The sequence below is a fragment of the Heterodontus francisci genome, chromosome 19 (assembly GCF_036365525.1).
Source record: "Heterodontus francisci isolate sHetFra1 chromosome 19, sHetFra1.hap1, whole genome shotgun sequence".
NCBI lineage: Eukaryota > Metazoa > Chordata > Chondrichthyes > Heterodontiformes > Heterodontidae > Heterodontus > Heterodontus francisci.
The window spans coordinates 90292208-90318808 of NC_090389.1; the positions used below are offsets into that span (position 1 = coordinate 90292208).

At 49.4% G+C, this 26601-nt stretch overlaps 2 protein-coding genes across 4 annotated transcripts in view; one reads left to right on the forward strand and one right to left on the reverse strand.

Annotated features, from left to right (window-relative positions):
- Positions 1 to 26601, reverse strand: part of LOC137380298 (cytosolic 10-formyltetrahydrofolate dehydrogenase-like) — a 292525-nt gene that overhangs the window by 249521 nt on the left and 16403 nt on the right. The window lies entirely within an intron of this gene.
- The window catches only part of lamb2l (laminin, beta 2-like), a 321168-nt gene that overhangs the window by 153321 nt on the left and 141246 nt on the right, over positions 1 to 26601 (forward strand). For all 3 annotated transcript variants that reach the window (XM_068052201.1, XM_068052200.1, XM_068052202.1), the window contains exons 5-12: positions 4567 to 4640; positions 5838 to 6026; positions 9633 to 9696; positions 11600 to 11802; positions 12212 to 12332; positions 21931 to 22119; positions 24512 to 24691; positions 26152 to 26264. In XM_068052201.1, the coding sequence (XP_067908302.1) occupies positions 4567 to 4640; positions 5838 to 6026; positions 9633 to 9696; positions 11600 to 11802; positions 12212 to 12332; positions 21931 to 22119; positions 24512 to 24691; positions 26152 to 26264 (1133 nt within the window). The remainder of the gene's footprint in view (positions 1 to 4566; positions 4641 to 5837; positions 6027 to 9632; positions 9697 to 11599; positions 11803 to 12211; positions 12333 to 21930; positions 22120 to 24511; positions 24692 to 26151; positions 26265 to 26601) is intronic.

Genomic DNA, 26601 nt, shown 5'->3' on the forward strand with positions numbered 1-26601 from the left:
GGGTTAGGGTTAGGGTTTTGGTGAGCATTGGGGTCAGGGTTAGGGTTAGGGATAGAGTTAGGATATGGGGGCAGCAGAGTTTTGGATGAGCTCAAGTTTACAGAGGGTGGAATGTGGGAGAGCGTCCTGGAGAACACTGGGATAGTCGATATAAAAACAAGAAATGCTGGAACCACTCACTAGGTCTGGCAGCATCTGTGGAAAGAGAAGCAGAGTTAATGTTTCGGATCAGCGACCCTTCATCGGATAGTCAAGCTTGGACGTTAGAATGGGCACAATTGAGCTTTTCAGGGAGTCCTTCTTTGTTAGAATGGATTGATTTCTGGTGTGGTTGTGATTGAAATCATGATAACTGGTCATATTTGTGATTGTAACTGCTATCAGAGAGAGTGAACACGACTTCCTTTGTATGGCCAGGAGTAACGCTTGAGGCACACAGCAGACAAGAGGCAGCAGAACAGTGAGCTGGTACTTTATTTACTGCTTTCTCTCTCCCCCGTCCAGTGGGAGTTATTGATGTAGGTAAAATAAAAGCAAAATACTGCGGAAGCTGGAAATCTGAAATCAACGAGGGCCGAAGGGCCTATACTGCGCTGTAATGTTCTAATTCTAATTCTAATTCTAATTCTAATAAGGTTAGGGTTAGGGTTAGAGTTAGAGTAGTGTTAGGGTTAGGTTAGGGTTAGGGTTAGAGTAGTGTTCTGATTAGGGTTAGGGTTAGGGTTAGGGTTAGGGTTAGGGTTAGGGTTAGGGTTAGGGTAATGTTAGGGTCAAGGTTAGGGTTAGGGTTAGCGTTAGCGTAGTGTTAGGGTTAGGGTAGGATGAGGGTTAAGGTTAGGGTTAGAGTGGTTAGGGTTAGGGTTAGGGTTGGGTTAGGGTTAGGGTTGAGCTTTGGGGTCAGGGTTAGGGTTAGGGTTAGAGTTTGGATATGGGGGTTAGGGTTAGGGTTAGGGTTAGGGTTAGGGTGAGCTTTGGGGTCAGGGTTAGTGTTAGGTATAGAGTTAGGATATGGGGGCAGCAGAGTTTTGGATGAGCTCAAGTTTACAGAGGGTGGAAGGTGGGTTAGGGTTTGGGTTCGGGTTAGGGTTAGGGTTAGGGATAGAGTTAGGATTAGGGTTAGGGTTAGGGTTAGGATATGGGGGCAGCAGAGTTTTGGATGAGCTCAAGTTTACAGAGAGTGGAAGGTGGGAGACCGTCCTGGAGAACACTGGGATAGTCGATATAAAAACAAGAAATGCTGGAACCACTCAGCAGGTCTGGCAGCATCTGTGGAAAGAGAAGCAGAGTTTACGTTTCGGGTAAGTGACCCTTCATCGGAACTGACAAATATTAGAAAAGTCACAGGTTATAAGCAAGTGAGCTGGGGGTGGGGCAAGAAATAACGAAGGAGAAGGTGTAGATTGGACAAGGCCACATTGCTGACCAAAAGGTCACGGAGCAAAGGCAAACAATATGTTAATGGTGTGTTGAAAGACAAAGCATTTGTTCAGATTAGGTGTTAACGAACTGAAGATTGAACAGCAAGTGCAAACCTGAAAAAAAAGTGGGTAAGCAAACTGAACAAACTAAGATGAAATGAAATAAATGCAAAAAAAGATTGTAAAAATGAAAAAAAGAAGAAAAATAACTAAACATGAAAGTAAAATGGGGGGCTGTCATGCTCTGAAATTATTGAACTCAATGTTCAGTCCGTCAGGCTGTAGCGTGCCTAATCGATAGATGAGATGCTGTTCCTCGAGCTTGCGTTGATGTTCACTGGAACACTGCAGCAATCCCAGGACAGAGATGTGAGCATGAGAGCAGGGGGGAGTGTTGAAATGGCAAGCAACCGGAAGCTCAAGGTCCTGCTTGCGGACTGAGCGGAGATGTTCCGCAAAGCGGTCACCCAGTCTGCGCTTGGTCTCCCCAATGTAGAGGAGACCACACTGTGAGCAGCGAATACAGTATACTACATTGAAAGAAGTACAAGTAAATCGCTGCTTCACCTGAAAGGAGTGTTTGGGGCCTGGGTTAGTGAGAAGAGGGGAGGTAAATGGGCAGGTATTACACCTCCTGTGATTGCAGGGGAAGGTGCCATGGGACGGGGATGAGGTGGTGCGGGTAATGGAGGAGTGGACCAGGGTGTCGCGGAGTGAATGATCCCGTTTCCTGTTTTCCAGTTTCCTGGTCCCAACCGCCTCCTCTTCGCTATGGACGTCCAATCGCTTTACACCTCCATCCCCCATCAGGATGGTTTGACGGCTCTCCGCTTCTTCCTGGAACAGAGGCCCAACCAGTTCCCATCCACCACCACCCTCCTCCGCCTGGCTGAACTTGTTCTCACATTGAACAACTTCTCCTTCAACTCCACGCACTTCCTTCAAGTAAAAGGTGTCGCTATGGGTACCCGCATGGGTCCTAGTTATACCTGTCTTTTTGTGGGATATGTCGAGCATTCTTTGTTCCAGTCCTACTCAGGCCCCCTCCCCCAACTCTTTTTCCAGTCCATTGATGACTGTATCGGTGCCGTTTACTGCTCCCGCCCCGAACTGGAAAACTTTATCAACTTTGCTTCCAATTTCCACCCTTCTCTCACCTTTACATGGTCCATCTCTGACACTTCCCTTCCCTTCCTCGACTTCTCTGTCTCCATCTCTGGGGATAGGTTGTCTACTAATATCCATTACAAGCCCACCAACTCTCACAGCTACCTTGACTACACTTCTTCACACCCTGCCTCCTGTAAGGACTCCATTCCATTCTCCCAGTTTCTCTGTCTCCGACGCAACTGCTCTGATGATGCTACCTTCCATGACGGTGCTTCTGATATGACCTCCTTTTTCCTGTGGTTGACAGGGCCCTCAACCGTGTCCAGCCCATTTCCCGCACCTCTACCCTCACCCCTTCCCCTCCCTCCCAGAACCGTGACAGCGTTCCCCTTGTCCTCACTTTCCACCCCATCAGCCTTCATATCCAAAGGATCATCCTCCACCATTTTCGCCACCTCCAGCGTGATGCCACTGCCAGTCGCATCTTCCCCTCCCTTCCCCTGTCAGCATTCCAAAGGGATCGTTCTCTCCGCGGCACCCTGGTCCACTCCTCCATTACCCCCACCACCTCGTCCCCGTCCCATGGCACCTGCCCCTGCAACCTGCCCATTTACCTCCCCTCTCCTTACTATCCCAGGCCCCAAACACTCCTTTCAGGTGAAGCAGTGATTTACTTGTACTTCTTTCAATATAGTATACTGTATTCGCTGCTCACAGTGTGGTCTCCTCTACATTGGGGAGACCAAGCGCAGACTGGGTGACCTCTTTGCGGAACATCTCCGCTCAGTCCGCAAGCAGGACCTTGAGCTTCCGGTTGCTTGCCATTTCAACACTCCCCCCTGCTCTCATGCTCACATCTCTGTCCTGGGATTGCTGCAGTGTTCCAGTGAACATCAACGCAAGCTCGAGGAACAGCATCTCATCTACCGATTAGGCACACTACAGCCTGCCGGACTGAACATTGAGTTCAATAATTTCAGAGCATGACAGCCCCCCATTTTACTTTCATGTTTGGTTATTTTTCCTTCTTTTTTTCTTTTTTACATTTTTTACAATCTTTTTTTGCATTTATTTCATTTCATCTTAGTTTGTTCAGTTTGCTTACCCACTTTTTTTCAGGTTTGCACTTGCTGCTGTTCAATATTCGGTCCATTGACACCTAATCTGTCCTAATGCTTTGTCTTTCAACACACCATTAACATATTGTTTGCCTTTGCTCCATGACCTTTTGGTCAGCTATGTGGCCTTGTCCAATCTGCACCTTCTCCTTTGTTATCTCTTGCCCCACCCCCAGCTCACTTGCTTATAACCTGTGACTTTTCTAATATTTGTCAGTTCCGATGAAGGGTCACTGACCCGAAACGTTAACTCTGCTTCTCTTTCCACAGACGCTGCCAGACCTGCTGAGTGATTCCAGCATTTCTTGTTTATTGATGTAGGTATTGGCAGCACTTGTGAAATCTAACCAAGAACACAATGGTTCTTGTGCTACTGTGAACAAAGCTGTGTACAGAGTGGGCTGCCAGGGTTTGGGCATTGTAGATAAGAGATTAGGCAAATTAGGTTGAAAGTTTGCGCAACCTTCTGTTAAGAGGTTAAATGAATGGTTTGAGATCCATGGGAAGAAGTACGCATCATGGGACAAGAAGTTGTTTCTTGTTTGTTGTCTTTGTTTTGCTTGACAATGCACACCGTCTAGGCCCTAAGCTCTGGAATTCCATCCTGTAACCTGTTACCGCTCTCTCCTTCCTTAAGACCCTCCATAAAAAGCTACCTCTTTGGCCAAGCTTTTGGTCACTTGTCCTAATGTCCTGTCCATTGGCTTGTTGTCAATTACTGTCAAATTACGCCCCTGTGAAGCACCTTGGGACATTTTGCCATGTTAAAGGCACTACAAAAATGCAAGTTGTTGTTGTTTACTGATCACTGGTGTCTGAATCACACTCTGTGTCTCAAAGCAAATGTTAACACGATGTCACTTGATACCTCATGCATGTTCAGGGTGAATCACCTTCCTGTGTCTTGTCTCCACACACAGGTGAAGAAAAAGTTAGCCTCCAGCTAAATCTCGAAGCTGAGTTCCACTTCACACACCTCATCATGAAATTCAAGGTGAGTCAGAGGACAAGCTCGGAGGGCTGGTTAGTGTACGTGCTGGAACCTCATGGCAATCCTTTAATGTAGCCTGACTCAACATTAAAGGCTGTTTCACATAATAGAGTTCTAAAAAATTGCAGTTTCTTCACACAGCTGATCAACTTCAGTTTAAAATATTGTACAGAAAAATACCAGAACGTTGTAATCTGTGCTGGGGGCAGGTTTAAGACAATACATTCTTCCCACTTTTCCCAGTTTATTTACTGAGGGTTATTCCTATAAACTAAAAGAAAAATACATATTTATTTTTCTGAAAAAGTTGCTTCGGCACCAGGTTTGATCTGCCAGCAAGACTGACGAGATTTACCGCTGCCGTGTAGACTATTAGAACACACCCTCGGTTTTGGGCCAGTCTCCAAATCAGTTCTAGCTCTTTGATCAGAGCTTTTTATATATTGGCTGCGAGCCCACAATCCCCTGGAGCTGTTAATTAGTAACAATGTACCACCTAGTCAGTCCTGTCACGGTCTTGTTGGTCATTCCTGCAATCACACAGCTAGGCCCAGTTCCATGGAACAGTCAACGTTTGGTGTCTGGTGGTGGAATGAACACATTCTTTGCATTGTCCTGTGCCAAACTTCACTCTTCTGCTACCAATTATTATTTTATTTTAGTCTTTGGCCCATGACAGCACTGAAAGCTTACGGAATCAGCTCAGGAGTATGCCAACTTTAGCACATTCAAAACTCCACTGGCCGTATCCTAATTTTCACCGAGTCTCATTCATCCATCACTCCCTGTGCTCGCTGACCTACCTCGGCTTCTAGTCCAGCAACACCTCATATTTAAAATTCTTGCCCTTTTCAAATCCCTGCTTGGCCTTACCCCTCCTTTTCTCCTGTAACCTCTTCCAAGTTCTCTGTGCTCCTCCAATTCTGACCTCCTGCACATCGGCGATTTTAACCCCTCCACTATTTGCAGCCGTGCCTTCAGCTGCCTAGGCCTAAACTCAGGAATTCCCTCCCTAAACCTCTCCACCTTGCTACCTCTCTCTCCTCCTTTAAGACACCCCTTAAAACCTACCTCTTTGACCAAGCTTTTGGTCACCTGAGCTCCCGTGAAGCACCTTGGAACATTTTGCTATATTAAAAACACAATAAACATGCAAGTTGTAACCATCACGTTTTCTCATTTGACTTTTCTATCAATTAGACTTTCCGCCCAGCTGCCATGTACATTGAGAGATCAGCAGACTTTGGTCGAACATGGAAGGTATATCGTTACTTTGCTTTCAACTGCACAGTCTCCTTCCCTCATATCCGCACCGGCCCCTTGAGGAAAATCGATGACGTTATTTGTGACCATCGTTATTCTGACATTGAACCTTCTACTAATGGTGAGGTATGTCATGCAGCAGTGTTCAGTGTCTGTGGGATCCGCGCTCTTCACTTGGGAAATTTGAGCAAAGAGGAAGGGAGAACACGGGGGTTGGATTTACATTCCAGGATCAGGACCCCGATACCCGGATAATTTCCAGGTCCCGATCCCACCGATGTGACACTGTCTTCAAATGTAAATGATCTAATTTGGCCTGGATGAGTGTGACACACAGTCAGTGGTGCCAGGACTGGCATGGGGGCAGGAAGTGGCTCCAGACTGCAATGTTGAAAGGCAGTCGGCAGCCATGACAGGGGTCACCGATGCTTTGCAGAATGCTGCAGGCAGTAGATCAAAGGGCCAACAGCATCACGGTGTAAACAAGTGGCCAAATGGTGACCAGGAAGGCAGGTGAGGCACAATGTTTCAATCACACTTTTTTTTCGATTGCTTTGAATCAACATCAAACAATGTCCAACCGCATTGCTCCCGACAGTGAATCACATCCATGCACTGGACTGTTCGTTCCTCCCGCTCTCCTCTTTGAAAATTCCCTTCTGGCCCTCCCCAGCCCGTTAACAAGCTCCTGAAGGAGTTTAACAGTGAGGGCTCCTGGTTCCCTGCCCCGCCCTCTCCTTGAAAATTGCAGCACCTTCCGGAGGCTTCAGGATTCAGAGACACATTCCGGGAGCTCAATCTTCGATTCTCGCCCATGCCCATGCTCACCTCCAAAGTGCTTTGAAAATCCAGCCCCAGGTGTCTGATCAAATTGGCAGATGTTGTGCCCAATGTTCACTTGTCTCTGCTCTCACCTCACACTTTCACTTTGGGTATTTGTATGAAACGGGACATATCAGCTTGGCTACTCCTTAAACATCCCTCCCAATTCATCATTCCATTGAAGTCAAAAATTACTCGTATCCTCTCTGAACTGGAAACATGGAATGGATTCATCCCTAAACATGGAAAGGATCCATCAGTACTGATGCTGAATTTTGGCTCCAGATCCTGACTGAGGTTTTTCCAATTCTTTGTTCATATTCCTGTCCCACCAACTGCTGACTTTCACATTTCACCATCCATGGCAAGGAGGGATTGGGCAACTCTCAAATGCTCCGGAGGAGTTATCATCTCCCAGGGATACAGCAACCCCCCACCAACCAACCAACCAACACTTCCCATAGCAGCCCCACTTTGTATAGGCTCTACCTCCCATCCTAGCTTTGGATGGTAGTTCTTGAACAGGAATGTCAACAAGGTGACTAAAGGAGTTGGTTTCCATGTGGCTCAGTGGGTAGCACCCTTACCCGTGTGTCAGATGTTTGTGGGTTCCAATCCCACTTCAAGAGTTTGAGCACAGGGCTGCCACTCCCAGTGCCAGTACTGAGGGAGTGCTGCATTGTCGGAGGTGCCTTCTGTCAGATGAGATGTTAAACTGAGGCCTTGTCTGCCCTCCCAGATGGATGTAAAGATTCCACAGCCACTATTGGGGGAAAAAAAGACATTATCTCTCGACCAACAGCATCAGAAACTGATCACCCAGCTATTCATTACTATCTGTTGGATCTTGCTGTGTGCAAGTTGCCTGTGGTGTTTCCTAACTAACAGCAATCACACCTGTAAATCACAGTAGTTTGTTGTGTGAAGCGTCTGGCATGCTTTGATGTGATGAAGTGCTTGAAAAATGCAAGAAAGTACATTTGAATTGCCATAACCAGTTTGTTTCAGACCTCTCCTGGCTGATAATGATTGTTAATAATGTCTTGGGTTGTTGACAAACACACATCCAGCCTGCCAAGAAATCATTCTGCTTGGATCAGAATTCCCACAGCCTAAGGGAAATATATTGGAGCTGCTTAATTTTTCCACAACAAGCTCTTCCAACTGTCCTTACTACAGGTGCTGATGTCTAGATGAGTTTAAGCACATTGAGCTGTTCCTGGGTGAAGTGTTGCGTGTGCTCGGGATTAAAGCCGTGTACAGACACATAAGAAATGGAATGGATTCGGAGGGGTAGATTGGAATGTTCATCAACCTGCTTATCTGGAACTGGTGCTGGAACAAAGCGGGTTGTAGGTTCAACTCCCTCTCCAGACACTCGAGCCCATATTCCGGGACAACATTCCCAGTGCTAGTACTGAGGGAGTGCTGCACTGTTGGAAGTGCCATCTTTCAGGTGAGACTTCAAACTGAGGCCCCGTCTGCTCTCTCAAGTAAGCGTAAAAGATCCCAAAGCCACTATTCAAAGAAGAGCAGGGGAGTTCTCCCCAGTATCATGGCCAATATTTATCCCTCTGCTAGCATGAGTAAAAAAAGATTATCTGGTTATTTATCTCAGTTATCCCTGTGGGATCTTGCTGTGCAGACATTGCCGTACTTCCTACATTACAACAGTGTCTACACTTCAAAAATACTTCATCGCTGTAAAGTGCTTTGGGATTATTCCTTGTATTTGTAGAGAATCGTTTAGAAACATCACAAAATGTGCTTCTTATTCCATTAGATAGCTATACCATTAGATAGCTATACCATTCAGATAGCTATACCATTAGATAGCTATACCATTCAGATAGCTATACCATTAGATAGCTATACCATTAGATAGCTATACCATTTAAATAGCTATACCATTCAGATAGCTATACCATTAGATAGCTATACCATTCAGATAGCTATATAATTAGATAGCTATACCATTCAGATAGCTATACCATTAGATAGCTATACCATTCAGATAGCTATACCATTAGATAGCTATACCATTAGATAGCTATACCATTCAGATAGCTATATAATTAGATAGCTATACCATTAGATAGCTATACCATTCAGATAGCTATACCATTAGATAGCTATACCATTCAGATAGCTATATCATTAGATAGCTATACCATTAGATAGCTATACCATTCAGATAGCTATATCATTAGACAGCTATACCATTAGATAGCTATACCATTCAGATAGCTATACCATTAGATAGCTATACCATTCAGATAGCTATATCATTAGATAGCTATACCATTAGATAGCTATACCATTCAGATAGCTATATCATTAGATAGCTATACCATTAGATAGCTATACCATTCAGATAGCTATACCATTAGATAGCTATACCATTCAGATAGCTATACCATTCAGATAGCTATATCATTAGATAGCTATACCATTAGATAGCTATACCATTCAGATAGATATACCATTAGATAGCTATACCATTTAAATAGCTGTATCATTAGATAGCTATACCATTCAGATAGCTATATCATTAGATAGCTATACCATTAGATAGCTATACCATTCAGACAGCTATATCATTAGATAGCTATACCATTAGATAGCTATACCATTCAGATAGCTATACCATCAGATAGCTATACCATTCAGATAGCTATATCATTAGATAGCTATACCATTAGATAGCTATACCGTTAGATAGCTATACCATTCAGATAGCTATACCATTTAAATAGCTATACCATTCAGATAGCTATACCATTAGATAGCTATACCATTTAAATAGCTATACCATTCAGATAGCTATACCATTAGATAGCTATACCATTAGATAGCTATATCATTCAGATAGAAATGTCAGTTAATAAATTGCTTGAATCCTTCCTCTAGGTTATTTATAAAGTTCTCGATCCTGCCATCAAAGTGGATGATCCCTATAGTCTGGAGATTCAAGGTGAGAGAACATAGCTGTCTATTTTTCTATCCATGTTGCTGTTTTTTAGTTTTCAAAGTTTATTCAAAGTTGCTCATTTCCCATCAGTTTGACACTTCTTGTCAAGGTTTTAGATCAAAAATTTTGTTTGAAAATTTTATATAATAGCTTTTACACACGAGAATATATTCCATGTTCATTTCACTACACACTGGGCCAGTGTGAGTGCACACAGGGCTGAATTTTGTGGCTGCAACACATTAGTTGCTGGCAGGGCTCCCGTCCCGTCTGCCTCGAGGAGCTGCCGGGCACCAGGAGCAATGGCCACTGCTGGGACTTCACCCAGCCGAGAGAATGCAGTGATGGTCACTACCCTGCAACAAGGTGAGTGGGGTCGGGGGTCGCCGGGGTCAATCAGGCAGGTAAATTGCCAATGGCAGCAGGAAGAGGCCCTTAATTGGCCACTTAAGGAAAGCTTGGGGCAGCCACCACGAGAGCTGAATGGGGAAAGGACAGAGTGTAGGGACCTCCCGCCATAGTGTACTGAAGGACAGGAAAGCGTGTAAACCCCTCGGGCTGAATATACCAGAGAATGTTTGGCATGTAATGAAAATGTAATTTGTAAATATAGCCTGTAAAGGCAAGTGTAGTGAGACACCTCATGTACTGTGTTGAAAGAAACTGATCTGTATTGCACTTCATGTAACTACAAATTTGAATTTTTATGTAATGCATTTTTAGCAATTTTATGAATAAAGTATATATTTGGAAAAGGAAACATAAGTGCTTCCTTCCACACTGTTAGTAAAATGGCATTGGTGGTGTGAAGGCAAGGGTCCCTCCACCCCCCGCCTTCCCTTGACCACCCCCCAACCCTCCCGCACCCACCCCGTTCCCAGTCTGTCCCAGAGTGTACTGGGCCAGTGTGACTGCACACAGAGGGCAGACTTTTGTGCTGACAGTGGAGGCCCCATTACCAGACCAGGAAGGCAAGGGGAACCCTGCTTCCGCTGTTCGGGGGACACCGCTGGCTGTATTTAATGGCGCTTGGGCAATTAACTGCCTGGCACTGGGGTCCCCGTCCCTTTAAGGATGGGAATTCAACCTCCTGGCCAATCAGAGGGCTGGAGCTCAGCAGTCCCAGCAGCACCACTGGGAGTGGGATTGCAGGAGACCCAGGACCAGGAGCAGCTGTGGAGACTCGGACTGGAGGTAAGTTGGGTGGGCTCACTGGGGCCGGTCAGGTAGGCCCCAGGGTGGGGTTGGGGTGATGTTGAGGGCGGGGGGTGGGTGTTGGCACAGGGGTCAGATTATCCTGGTCATTTAACTCTTTGCTGTTTGCCAACGAGGGCCCTCCGTGGGCCACAAATTGCCCAAGCAGGAGGGGCACGCCCCCCACCAGCCCACAGAGAGATAGCCTGGTAGCACAGAATCTTACAGCACAGGAGGAGGCCATTCAGCCTGTCGTACCTGTGCTGGCTCTTTGAAAGAGCTGTCCAATTAGCCCCACTCCCCCTTGCTCTTTCCCCACAGACCTGCAAATTTTTCCTTTTCAAACATTTATCCAATTTCCTTTTGAAAGTTACTATTGAATCTGCTTCCACCGCCCTTTCAGGCAGCACATTCCAGATCACAACAACTCACTGTGTAAAATAAAGACATTGGCCTCAGCTCTCGTCTGGTTCCTTCTCCGAAGTAACTGAGCAGATACTGGGCAGGATTGGGTCTGAACCCAGCTGGACAATTTCTGTTGGGGCTTGTGGGGTGGAGACAGAGCCTCCATTTACCCCAAAAGTGGTATCAGAGAAGGCGGGACCAAGGTGGAGAATTTCACTGCATGACTTTGCGAGTGATGCTGGCTTCATGTTGACACTCGGTTGCATGTTCTGTTATGTATCCCTTTGTGACTTTATTGTGATCCTAGATCTCCTGAGGATTACGAATTTGAAAATTCACTTCACCAAACTGCATACCCTCGGAGATAACCTGTTGGACAGGCGAATGGAGGTCCTACAGAAGTATTATTATGCTGTGTATGAGCTGGTGGTTCGTGGCAGTTGCTTCTGCTATGGACATGCCTCAGAGTGCTCTCCTGTGGCAGGGATACAGGGAGGAGTGCTGGGAATGGTAAGACCTCATCAAACCTGTAGATATGAGCCTATTCTGCACCAATTCTCCATTCTGTTGATAGAGTAAAGAACATGTGCTGTTAATGAGTCACAGTTTGAGATGTGTATGACTCCACCTGGTTCTTCCAGGTCTTCAGTGACCTAACCAGTAATCATTAAAGATACAACTGCAGGGCGCTCAAAAACCAACCAGAAAACATTACAATATTTACATTTCTGCGGAGACAGGAAGTACAAGGTCCAATTTCCCACCAGTGAGAGGATAATAAACTCAGGTGAATTACAGCTCATAAGGTTGTGTCCATATTCTTCATTGAAGATTGCAGCTAAGAGATCAGCCCCTCACAATATCTGACCCATTGTAACGTACAGGCTGGTTTCTCCCCACATTCTGCTTTTTCACTCAGATTCACGGAAGATGTACCTGCAAGCACAACACTAAAGGGTTAAACTGTGAGCAGTGCAAGAACTTCTACCACGAGTTGCCATGGAGACCAGCGGAGGTTGATAATCCACACGCCTGCAAAGGTTTGGCTGCTTTCCAATTGCCTCTTTCTCCTCAGGGAACTGCTTTTTCGTTTAATTTCTTGCATCTACACCTGTAGCTGAAACAGTTCCATTTTTAATTTCTGACACTGTTGAATTCTCTCTCTTGCCCCCTCCCTGTGAGCTGATAGCTTAATTATATAAGGAGACGGAGTTTGGCCAAGATTGAGTCGACACTGTGCAACAGAATGCCACGGGAACAGACAGAGAAAACTGTGTTATTAAAAATTCGATCTCCTGCTGTTTAATTCACCAACAACGTGTCAGAAATTCGTGGGTTCAAGTCCCACTTCAGAGTCTTGAGCACTGAATCCAGGCCAACACACACAGTGCAGTACTGAGAGAGTGCTGCACTGTCGGAGGGGCAGTACTGAGAGAGTGCTGCACTGTCGGAGGGACAGAACTGAGGGAGTGCTGCAATGTCGGAGGGTCAGTACTGAGGGAGTGCTGCACTGTCGGAGGGACAGAACTGAGAGAGTGCTGCACTGTCGGAGGGTCAGTACTGAGAGAGTGCTGCACTGTCGGAGGGTCAGTACTGAGAGAGTGCTGCACTGTCGGAGGGTCAGTACTGAGAGAGTGCTGCACTGTTGGAGGGTCAGTACTGAGAGAGTGCTGCACTGTCGGAGGGTCAGAACTGAGGGACTGCTGCACTGTCGGAGGGTCAGTACTGAGAGAGTGCTGCACTGTCGGAGGGTCAGTACTGAGAGAGTGCTGCACTGTTGGAGGGTCAGTACTGAGAGAGTGCTGCACTGTCGGAGGGTCAGAACTGAGGGACTGCTGCACTGTCGGAGGGTCAGTACTGAGAGAGTGCTGCACTGTCGGAGGGTCAGTACTGAGAGAGTGCTGCACTGTTGGAGGGTCAGTACTGAGAGAGTGCTGCACTGTCGGAGGGTCAGAACTGAGGGACTGCTGCACTGTCGGAGGGTCAGTACTGAGGGAGTGCTGCACTGTCGGAGGGTCAGTACTGAAGGAGTGCTGCACTGTCGGAGGGTCAGAACTGAGGGACTGCTGCACTGTCGGAGGGTCAGTACTGAGGGAGTGCTGCACTGTCGGAGGGTCAGTACTGAAGGAGTGCTGCACTGTCGGAGGGTCAGAACTGAGGGACTGCTGCACTGTCGGAGGGTCAGTACTGAGGGAGTGCTGCACTGTCGGAGGGTCAGTACTGAAGGAGTGCTGCACTGTCGGAGGGTCAGTACTGAGGGAGTGCTGCACTGTCGGAGGGGCAGTACTGAGGGAGTGCTGCACTGTCGGAGGGTCAGTACTGAGGGAGTGCTGCACTGTCGGAGGGGCAGTACTGAGGGAGTGCTGCACTGTCGGAGGGTCAGTACTGAGGGAGTGCTGCACTGTCGGAGGGTCAGTACTGAAGGAGTGCTGCACTGTCGGAGGGTCAGTACTGAGGGAGTGCTGCACTGTCGGAGGGGCAGTACTGAGGGAGTGCTGCACTGTCGGAGGGGCATTACTGAGGGAGTACTGCACTGTCGGAGGGGCATTACTGAGGGAGTGCTGCACTGTCGGAGGGTCAGTACTGAGGGAGTGCTGCACTGTCGGAGGGTCAGTACTGAGGGCGTGCTGCACTGTCGGAGGGGCAGTACTGAGGGAGTGCTGCACTGTCGGAGGGTCAGTACTGAGGGAGTGCTGCACTGTCGGAGGGTCAGTACTGAGGGAGTGCTGCACTGTCGGAGGGTCAGTACTGAAGGAGTGCTGCACTGTCGGAGGGTCAGTACTGAGGGAGTGCTGCACTGTCGGAGGGGCAGTACTGAGGGAGTGCTGCACTGTCGGAGGGGCATTACTGAGGGAGTACTGCACTGTCGGAGGGGCATTACTGAGGGAGTGCTGCACTGTCGGAGGGTCAGTACTGAGGGAGTGCTGCACTGTCGGAGGGGCAGTACTGAGGGAGTGCTGCACTGTCGGAGGGGCATTACTGAGGGAGTACTGCATTGTTGGAGGGGCATTACTGAGGGAGTGCTGCACTGTTGGAGGGTCAGTACTGAGGGAGTGCTGCACTGTCAGAGGGGTAGACTTTCAGTTGAGACATGAAATTGAGTAAAAGATCCCATGGCACTATTGGAAGAAAAGTAGGGCAGTTCTCCTTGGTGTTCTGGCCAATATATATCCCGGAAACAATATCACTAAAACAGATTATCCTGGTCATTTAACTCTTTGCTATTTGTGGGATCTTGCTGTAGGTTAATTGGCATTTCCTTCCTTTCTTCTTTATTGCACTCTTCAGTAACTCATCCGATGGGTACAGGCTACACAAAGCGAATAAGGTGGCTTGTCCAATAATCAAAGACCAGTGGGAGGTGGTGGCGTAGTGGTATTGTCACTGGACTAGTAACCCAGAGACCCAGGGTATTGCTCTGGGGACATGGGTTCGAATCCCACCACAGCAGAAGGTGGAATTTGAATTCAATTAATAAATCTGGAATTAAAAGCTCGTCTCATGATGGCCATGAAACCATTGTCGATTGTTGTAAAAACCCATCTGGTTCACTAATGTCCTTTAGGGAAGGAAATCTGCCATCCTTACCTGGTCTGGCCTACATGTGACTCCAGACCCACAGCAATGAGGTTGACTCTTACATACCCTCTGAAATGGCCTAGCAAGACACTCAGTTCAAGGGCAATTAGGGATGGGCAATAAATGCTGGCATGGCCAGCAACGCCCACATCCCATGAATGAATTAAAAAAAACTGGGTTCTCACTGACCCTGAGTATGTCCTGGTACACGGCTCGATCCAATGAGTGAAGACACACTGAAACACTGATGAGAGGTCTCCCAGCCAGGAGGAATGAGGGAAATCAGAGGGGACAGTCCTGCCTAAAATGAGATGAATATTCCTCTGAGGCACTATGCATTCTCGAAATAAAATAGACAAAACAATTGGGCTGCAATTTGTTCCTTTGTGGACAGTCTGTAGCGGGTCCCATCAAAAACTACAGCACAATCAAAATACCAGACCACAAAGATATTGGAATAACCATCACACACTGCCCTGACAGGCAATCCCCAGTCACATACTCCGCCCTCACTCCACACTCACTCACTCCCCCCTCACACACTGCCCTGACAGGCAATCCCCAGTCACAGACTCCGCCCTCACTCCACACTCACTCACTCCGCCATCACACACTGCCCTGACAGGCAATCCCCAGTCACAGACTCCGCCCTCACTCCACACTCACTCACTCCCCCCTCACACACTGCCCTGACAGGCAATCCCCAGTCACAGACTCCGCCCTCACTCCACACTCACTCACTCCCCCCTCACACACTGCCCTGACAGGCAATCCCCAGTCACAGACTCCGCCCTCACTCCACACTCACTCACTCCGCCATCACACACTGCCCTGACAGGCAATCCCCAGTCACATACTCCGCCCTCACTCCACACTCACTCACTCCCCCCTCACACACTGCCCTGACAGGCAATCCCCAGTCACAGACTCCGCCCTCACTCCACACTCACTCACTCCCCCCTCACACACTGCCCTGACAGGCAATCCCCAGTCACATACTCCGCCCTCACTCCACATTCACTCACTCCGCCATCACACACTGCCCTGACAGGCAATCCCCAGTCACAGACTCCGCCCTCACTCCACACTCACTCACTCCGCCATCACACACTGCCCTGACAGGCAATCCCCAGTCACAGACTCCACACTCACTCACTCCGCCATCACACACTGCCCTGACAGGCAATCCCCAGTCACATACTCCGCCCTCACTCCACACTCACTCACTCCCCCCTCACACACTGCCCTGACAGGCAATCCCCAGTCACAGACTCCGCCCTCACTCCACACTCACTCACTCCGCCATCACACACTGCCCTGACAGGCAATCCCCAGTCACAGACTCCGCCCTCACTCCACACTCACTCACTCCGCCATCACACACTGCCCTGACAGGCAATCCCCAGTCACAGACTCCGCCCTCACTCCACACTCACTCACTCCGCCATCACACACTGCCCTGACAGGCAATCCCCAGTCACTTACTCCGCCCTCACTCCACACTCACTCACTCCGCCATCACACACTGCCCTGACAGGCAATCCCCAGTCACAGACTCCGCCCTCACTCCACACTCACTCACTCCGCCATCACACACTGCCCTGACAGGCAATCCCCAGTCACAGACTCCGCCCTCACTCCACACTCACTCACTCCGCCATCACACACTGCCCTGACAGGCAATCCCCAGTCACAGACTCCGCCCTCACTCCACACTCACTCACTCCGCCATCACACACTGCCCTGACAGGCAATCCCCAGTCACATACTCCGCCCTCACTCCACACTCACTCACTCCGCCATCACACACTGCCCTGACAGGCAATCCCCAGTCACAGACTCCGCCCTCACTCCACACTCACTCACTCCGCCATCACACACTGCCCTGACAGGCAATCCCCAGTCACAGACTCCGCCCTCACTCCACACTCACTCACTCCGCCATCACACACTGCCCTGACAGGCAATCCCCAGTCACATACTCCGCCCTCACTCCACACTCACTCACTCCGCCATCACACACTGCCCTGACAGGCAATCCCCAGTCACATACTCCGCCCTCACTCCACACTCACTCACTCCGCCATCACACACTGCCCTGACAGGCAATCCCCAGTCACAGACTCCGCCCTCACTCCACACTCACTCACTCCGCCATCACACACTGCCCTGACAGGCAATCCCCAGTCACATACTCCGCCCTCACTCCACACTCACTCACTCCGCCATCACACACTGCCCTGACAGGCAATCCCCAGTCACATACTCCGCCCTCACTCCACACTCACTCACTCCGCCATCACACACTGCCCTGACAGGCAATCCCCAGTCACAGACTCCGCCCTCACTCCACACTCACTCACTCCGCCATCACACACTGCCCTGACAGGCAATCCCCAGTCACAGACTCCGCCCTCACTCCACACTCACTCACTCCGCCATCACACACTGCCCTGAAGGGCAATCCCCAGTCACAGACTCCGCCCTCACTCCACACTCACTCACTCCCCCCTCACACACTGCCCTGACAGGCAATCCCCAGTCACAGACTCCGCCCTCACTCCACACTCACTTACTCCGCCATCACACACTGCCCTGACAGGCAATCCCCAGTCACAGACTCCGCTCTCACTCCACACTCACTCACTCCCGCCTCACACACTGCCCTGACAGGCAATCCCCAGTCACAGACTCCGCCCTCACTCCACACTCACTCACTCCGCCATCACACACTGCCCTGACAGGCAATCCCCAGTCACAGACTCCGCCCTCACTCCACACTCACTCATTCCCCCCTCACACACTCCCCCTCACGCACTCCCCCGTCACACACTCCCCCTCACACACTCCCCCCTCACACACTCCCCCTTCACTCACTCCCTCCTCACACACTCCCCCTTCACAAACTCCCCCCTCACACACTCCCCCCTCACACATTCCCCCCTCACACACTCCCCCTTCACAAACTCCCCCCTCACACACTCCCCCCTCACTCATTCCCCCCTCACACACTCACCCTCACGCATTCCCCCCTCACACACTCCCCCCTCACGCACTCCCCCCTCACACACTCCCCCCTCACACACTCCCCCTCACACACTCCCCCCTCACACACTCCCTCTTCACTCACTCCGCCATCACACACTCCCCCTCACGCACTCCCCCCTCACACACTCCCCCCTCACGCACTCCCCCCTCACACACTCCCCCCTCACACACTCCCCCTTCACTCATTCCCCCCTCACACACTCCCCCTCACGCACTCCCCCGTCACACACTCCCCCTCACACACTCCCCCCTCACACACTCCCCCTTCACTCACTCCGCCATCACACACTCCCCCCTCACACACTCCCCCTTCACTCACTCCGCCATCACACACTCCCCCGTCACACACTCCCCCTTCACACACTCCCCCCTCACACACTCCCCCTTCACTCACTCCGCCATCACACATTCCCCCCTCACACACTCCCCCTTCACAAACTCCCCCCTCACGCACTCCCCCCTCACGCACTCCCCCCTCACACATTCCCCCCTCACACACTCCCCCTTCACTCACTCCGCCATCACACACTCCCCCCTCACACACTCCCCCCTCACACATTCCCCCCTCACACACTCCCCCTTCACAAACTCCCCCCTCACGCACTCCGCCCTCACTCCACACTCACTCATTCCCCCCTCACACACTCCCCCTCACGCACTCCCCCCTCACTCATTCCCCCCTCACACACTCCCCCTTCACAAACCCCCCCCTCACACACTCCGCCCTCACGCACTCTCCCGTCACGCACTCCGCCCTCATTCACTCCGCCATCACACACTCCCCCCTCACACACTCCCCCTTCACTCACTCCGCCATCACACACTCCCCCGTCACACACTCCCCCCTCACACATTCCCCCCTCACACACTCCCCCTTCACAAACTCCCCCCTCACGCACTCCCCCCTCACACATTCCCCCCTCACACACTCCCCCTTCACAAACTCCCCCCTCACGCACTCCCCCCTCACACATTCCCCCCTCACACACTCCCCCTTCACTCACTCCGCCATCACACACTCCCCCCTCACACACTCCCCCCTCACACATTCCCCCCTCACACACTCCCCCTTCACAAACTCCCCCCTCACGCACTCCGCCCTCACTCCACACTCACTCATTCCCCCCTCACACACTCCCCCTCACGCACTCCCCCCTCACTCATTCCCCCCTCACACACTCCCCCTTCACAAACCCCCCCCTCACACACTCCGCCCTCACGCACTCTCCCGTCACGCACTCCGCCCTCACTCCACACTCACTCATTCCCCCCTCACACACTCCCCCTCACACACTCCCCCCTCACACACTCCCCCTTCACTCACTCTGCCATCACACACTCCCCCGTCACACACTCCCCCCTCACTCATTCCCCCCTCACACACTCCCCCCTCACGCACTCCCCCCTCACACACCTCCCCTCACGCACTCCCCCCCACACACTCCCCCCTCACGCACTCCCCCCCACACACTCCCCCTTCACTCACTCCCCCTCACACACTCCCCCTTCACTCACTCCCCCTCACACACTCCCCCCTCACACACTCCCCCCTCACGCACTCCCCCCCACACATCGCCCTTCACAAACTCCCCCCTCACAAACTCCCCCCTCACACACTCCCCCTTCATGCACTCCCCCCTCACACACTCCCCCCTCACGCACTCCCCCCAACACACTCCCCTTCACTCACTCCCCCTCACACACACCCCCTTCACTCACTCCTCCCTCACGCACTCCCCCTCACACACTCCTCCCTCACACACTCCCCCCTCACGCACTCCCCCCCACACACTCCCCCTTCACTCACTCCCCCTCACACTCTCCCCCTTCACTCACTCCCCCCTCACGCACTCCCCCCCGCACACTCCCCCTTCACTCACTCCCCCTCACACACTCCCCCTTCACTCATTCCCCCCTCACGCACTCCCCCCCACACACTCCCCCTTCACTCACTCCCCCTCACACACTCACCCCTCACGCACTCCCCGCTCACACACTTCCCCGTCACTCTCTGTCATCCGAGAATTTCCAGGCCTGTGGTCTTGTTAAATCGAAAGGTAGCGAGAAAAATTGGAGCTTCAGCCTTGAAAGGAGGTGATTGGGAACGTTATAAATCGGAAGAGGGGTAGAAATCCTGAGCATAATTTCACGGGACAAAGGTAGAAATGGGGAACAGGTCAGTTCAGGACTGATATCAGAACTCCTTCATCACCCAGAGTGATCGACACCAGGGACAGGCTCTCGGGAGCGCAGTGCGGGCAAAAGTACTGGAGATGTTTGTGTGATAGACACCCACTGTGATCAGGGACTGCAACAAATATAAAGATCCAATCGGGAATTCGGGAGAAACTTCTTTACCCAGAGACTGGGGAGAATGTGGAACGTGCTATCACAGGGAGTGGTTGAGGGGAATAGTGTAGATACATTTAAGGGGAAGCTGGATAAACACATGAGGGAGAAAGGAATAGAAGGAGATGGTGATAGGGGGAGATGGGGAGGGGGTGGGAGGAGGCTCGTGTGGAGCTAGGGCCGCATTCTCTGCAAGCTTTTTGGCCATGGAGGGTTTTTTATTGGATTTGTTCTGATCACAACATTGACTGCAATAGTTTTAAAAAGGGAAGAGATGTAAAGAAAAATAGCTGCTCGTGATCACCTGTTTTACATTAATGACCAAAGACAAGGTGACACAATAACTGTTGTGATTAATTGCATAACATTTCAAAGAAATCTATTTTTTCTAATGCACTTTGAGATATGACAAGAGCTCTCCAATTAATCCCACTCCCCTGCTCCTCCCCCGTAGCCCTGAAAATATCTACTTTTCAAGTATTTATCCAATTCCCTTTTTCCACCGCCCTTTCAGGCAGCGCGTTCCAGATCACAACAATTCACTGTGTAAAAAAATGTCTCATCTTTCCCTTTGGTTCTTTTACCAATTATCTTAAATCTGTGTCCTTTGGTTACCGGCCCTCCTGCCACTGGAAACAGTTTCTCTTTATTTACTCTATCAAAACCCCTCATCATGCTCTAAGGAGAACAATCCCAGCTTCTCCAGTCTCTCCACATACCTGAATTCCCTCATCCCTGGGACCATTCCAGTAAATCTCCTCCACACCCTCTCCAAGGCCTAGACATCCTTCCTAAAGTGCGATGCCCAGAATTGATCACAATACTCCAACTGGGGTCCAACCGGTGATTTCTAAACGTTCAGCATAAATTCCTGGTTTCTGTTCTCTACTCCTCTATTTATAAAGCCCAGGATCCCGTGTGCTTTATTAACAACCTTCTCAACCTGTCCTGCCACCTTCAGAGATTGTTCCTGCACCCTTTTTGAGGATTCCAGTACAGGAGCAGGGATGTCTTGCTGCAATTATACAGGGTCTTGGTGAGGCCACACCTGGAATATTATGAGCAGTTTTGGTCTCCTTGTCTGAGGAAGGATGCTCTTGCTATAGAGGGAGTGCAGCAAAGGTTCACCAGACTGATTCCTGGGATAGCGGGACTGACGTATGAGGAGAGATTGAGTCGGTTAGGATTATATTCGCTGGAGTTCAGAAGAGTGAGGGGGGATCTCATAGAAACTGATAAAATTCTAACAGGACTTGACAGGGTAGATGCAGGAAGGATGTTCCCGATGATGGGGGAGTCCAGAACCAGGGGTCATAGTCTAAGGATACGGGGTAAACCTTTCAGGACTGAGATGAGGAGAAATTCCTTCACCCAGAGAGTGATGAGCCTGTGGAATTCACTACCACAGAAAGCAGTTGAGGCCAAAACATTGTATATTTTCAAGAAGGAGTTAGATATAACTCTTGGGTCTAAAGGGATCAAAGGATATGGGGCGAAAGTGGGAACAGGTTATTGAGTTGGATGATCAGCCATGATCATAATGAATGGCGGAGCAGGCTCGAAGGGCTGAATGGCCTACTCCTGCTCCTATTTTCTATGTTTCTATGGTACCATTTAGTTTATATGTTCTGTTCAATATTCTGACTGTTTTTTTCCCCTCAGAGTGTAACTGCAACAACCACGCTACCAGTTGCCATTTTGACATGGCTGTGTACGTAGCCACAGGCAACCTGAGTGGAGGTGTGTGTGAAGACTGTCAACACAACACGATGGGCAGGAACTGTGAACTGTGCAAACCCTTTTATTACCGCAATCCGACTGCAGACATCCGCTCTGACAACGCCTGTATCCGTAAGTGTCACCAGAACAATAGCACCCAGGACAGTGCAGTACTCCCTCAGTACTGCACTGGGAGCTTTGCAGGATCGATACAGGGGACCAAAGTTTTAAAACAAGCTTGAGCTGAAATTTTTGTTTGCAGTGCAGTTGATTGGGAGTAATTAAAGGAAATCGAGCCCTGTCTGCCGACTCCTCAGTCCCTGAAGGGTTCCTGGGGTTTCAGTGAGACAGACCCAAGTCCCAAGTTAGTTCATTGTTTGTTGGCTGATTTCAGGAATGGCAACAGCAAATGGGAGGAAAGTAAAGAAAATATATGGAAATATGGAGCAAAAGTGGATAAATTAGGTGCAGCTACAGATCAGCCATGATTGAATTTTTTATTTTTATTTAGCGATACAGCACTGAAACAGGCCCTTCGGCCCACCGAGTCTGTTCCGACCAACAACCACCCATTTATACTAACCCTACAGTAATCCCATATTCCCTACACTAGGGGCAATTTACAACGGCCAATTTATCTATCACCTGCAAGTCTTTTGGCTGTGGGAGGAAACCGGAGCACCCGGTGAAAACCCACGCGGTCACAGGGAGAACTTGCAAACTCCACACAGGCAGTACCCGGAATCGAACCCGGGTCCCTGGAGCTGTGAGGCTGCGGTGCTAACCACTGCGCCACTGTGCCACCGAATTGACTGATAGAACAGGCTCAAGGGGTTGAATGGCCTTCTCCTGTTACTATAACATTTGGTAGGTTCTTAGACAGCACCTTCCAAACCCATGACCTCAACCACCTCGAAGGACAAGGGCAGCAGATGAATGGGAACACCACCACCTGCAAGTTCCTCTCTAAGTCACACACCATCCTGACTTGGAACTATATCGCTGTTCCTTCACTGTCGCTGGGTCAAAATCCTGGAACTCCCTTCCTAACAGCACTGTGTGTGTACCTACCCCACATGGACTGCAGCGGTTCAAGAAGGCAGCTCACCACCACCTTCTCAAGGGCAATCAGGGATGGGCAATAAATGCTGGCCTAGCCAGTGACACCCACACCCTGAAAGTGAATTAAAAAATAATTTGCTTCTGAACAGGGTTCCTGCAACCTAGAAGGAAAAACCTTACATCAGGTGACAGTGGATTTTCTAGCATCCCCTGGAAGAACAGGCTCACAACCACTAATGCCTGGATTCCTTGGATATTCCACTGTTTCTGGAGGATCCCAGGCAGGACTAACCCTGGAGGAGTTTTGGGTTCACATGCTGTTTAACTGCTCCTGCCTGTAGCAGGGCAAGAGTTTCCCGCCCACCTTCTGCAAACAAGGGTCCAGCTCAAAGAAGGCACTGCTTCTCCCCGAGAACATAAGAAATAGGAGCAGGAGAGGCTATTCAGCCCCTCAAGCCTGCTCCGGTATTCAATACAATGAGCGACACAGTGGCGCAGTGGTTAGCACTGCAGCCTCACAGCTCCAGGGACCCGGGTTCGATTCCGGGTACTGCCTGTGCGGAGTTTGCAAGTTCTCCCTGTGTCTGCGTGGGTTTTCGCTGGGTGCTCCGGTTTCCTCCCACATCCAAAGACTTGCAGGTGATAGGTAAATTGGCCGTTGTAAATTGCCCCTAGTGTAGGGAATATGGGATTATTGTTGGGTTAGTAGAAATGGGTGGTTGTTGGTCGGCACAGACTCGGTGGGCCGAAGGGCCTGTTTCAGTGCTGTATCTCTAAATAAAAAAAATAAAATAAAACAATCATGGCTGATCTTCCACTTCAACTCCACTTTCCCGCCCTCTCCCCATATCCATCCATTCCTTTAATATCCAAATTCTGTCGATCTCAGTCTTGAACATACTCAACAACTGAGTGCCCACAATGCTCTGGGGTAGAGAATTCTCAAAAATTTCACAACCCTTTGAATGAAGAAATTTCTCCTCATTTCAGTCCTAAATAATCGACCCCTTATTCTGGGGCTGTTACCCCATGTTCTAGATTCCTCAACCAGGGGAAACATTTTCTCAGTATCTACCCTGTCATGCTCCTTAAGAATTTTATATCTATCAATTAGATCACCTCTCATTCTTCTAAATACCCCAGACCCAGGACACTGGACAGAAAAAAAGCACCCCCTTTGTGTTTTGAAGAGGTTTATCTGGAGACTAATGTTCTGCAGCAATTTTATTGCAGATCTATTCTCTTGAGTCAAACAGGGATTACTTTTAGCTTTCAAAGGGGGGTTGGGGGTGTGTGTGTGGGTGAGGATGGTGTGTGATGGGAATTAATCTGGAACAATAGGGGGAACAGTGCTGGTTAATGGACACCAATCTGCAGGCCCCTGTATTCCATTCCCGCCAAAGGTTAGAAACTTCTCCCCATTGTCTGTCATCTAACAGACGCATCTTCCTGTCTTTGACAGCATGTGACTGCGACCCCGTTGGCTCCCTGGAGGGTGGCATCTGTGACAGCGACACCGACCTGGACTTTGCGATCATCGGTGGGCAGTGCCGCTGCAAAGAGAACGTGCGGGGAAAGCGTTGTGATCACTGCAAGGAGGGTTTCTACGGTCTGAGCAGGGACAATCCACAGGGCTGTCAGGGTATGTGTCAGATACAGTCAAACTCTTCAACTGTGCTGGTTTGACTGGGCGGGTTTAACTGGTGAGCAGTGACACCACACCAGCAGTAGGTAGGTCTAGAATGTTGGCAATAACTCTGTACCCAGGTGCTGATAAACACAGTGTCATTGGGCAGAGAGCTGTGCCATTGGTGCCCGTGTTCTCACGGGACATGAGTGCCAAGGTCCCATTATTGGGAACTGTGCGAAGCAGGGCTGTTCCCTTCCTGCTGTGCAATTCCCCAGCATAAGGGACAGAACATGGGGCATGTGAACAAGGGGCATATAATAGTACCTGGCAAAGGGGACAAGGGTATCAGGGGGTTCAGAATCCCTTAAGGGGGAAAATGACAAGGGTACCTGAATATTTTTTATTGGGGCATCAATTACCCCTGTAATTGAACCCGACATTCCACAGGGATCTGTACTGGGAGCTCAACTTTTCACCTTATTTTATTAATGATTTCAATGAAGGAATAGAGTGTTGTATATCCAAGTTTGCAGGTGACACTAAGTTAGAAGAAACAGGAAGTTGTGTAGATGGGATCAGGAAGTTATAAAGGGACGTAGAATCAGTGAGTGGGCAAAACTGTGGCAGATACTGTTCAACGTGGAGGAATGTGAGGCCATCCACTGTGGAACCAAGAAAGATAAACTGGAATATTTTCTAAATGGTGATAGACTAGGAACTGTGGAGGAGCAGAGAAATTTGGGTTTTCGTGAACACAAATCACTAAAAGTTAGTGCACAGGTACAGAAAATAATCAAAGAGGTGACCGGTGTTAAACTCCAGAAAGCTTGTTTTGGAAGGATAATGCTGGAGCCTATGTTTACGCAGTTTCACATTTATTGTGCAGCGTAAAAAGATTACAAACATATAGTTACTCACTCAAAATCCTGCACCAGTCTCAGTGAGTGTCTGCTTATAAATGCTCAACTAAGACCCCAATTAATACCCTTCACCTGCATATAATCAAACCATTGATACACAATTAACAGATTAACAACTGAAGAGTTGTCCATTATCTCCGGTCTGACTGGAACTGAACACAGTTACTCCTGGTGGGGTCTGACCAGAACTGAACACAGTTATTCCCAATGGGGTCTGACCAGAACTGAACACAGTTACTCCCGATGGAGTCTGACCAGAACTGAACACAGTTACTCCCGATGGAGTCTGACCAGAACTGAACACAGTTACTCCCGATGGAGTCTGACCAGAACTGAACACAGTTACTCCCGATGGAGTCTGACCAGAACTGAACACAGTTACTCCCGATGGAGTCTGACCAAGGCTCTGTACAACTGAAGCATCATTTGCTCACTTTTGTATTTCAACCACCTTGTGTTCAAGGCCAACATTTCATTAGCCTTTTCAATGTAATAATTGCTCTGTGAATGTGAGTGTCATTATTATTGTGATAAATGCTCTGTTTACCTCAGCCTGTAGGTGTGACCCCCGCGGGATTATAATGAGTGGGGCGCCATGTGATCAGATCAGCGGGGACTGTTTTTGCAAGAGATATGTGACAGGACGCTACTGTGACGTGTGTCTGGTGAGTATTGGGGCAGCACGGGTTACGTTAAACAGCAATGGGCTGAAGGGTCCTATTTAAGAGACACTCACTATTGGGTTTATATACTCAGGCAATCCAGAGTCTCCGATAAACAGTGAATCAGGACGTACTTTAAAAATTGCAGGGTGGGAAGAATGAGATTTATTAAAAAATAAATTTATATTTCTGTCGCACCTTTCACAACCTAAGGTCATCCCAAAGCACTTTACACCCAATAAAGTATGGTTGTAATGCTAAAATATGACAACCAATTTACAAACAGCAAGCTCCAAGCAGCAATGTGATAATGACCAGCTCATCTGTTTCAGTGATGTTG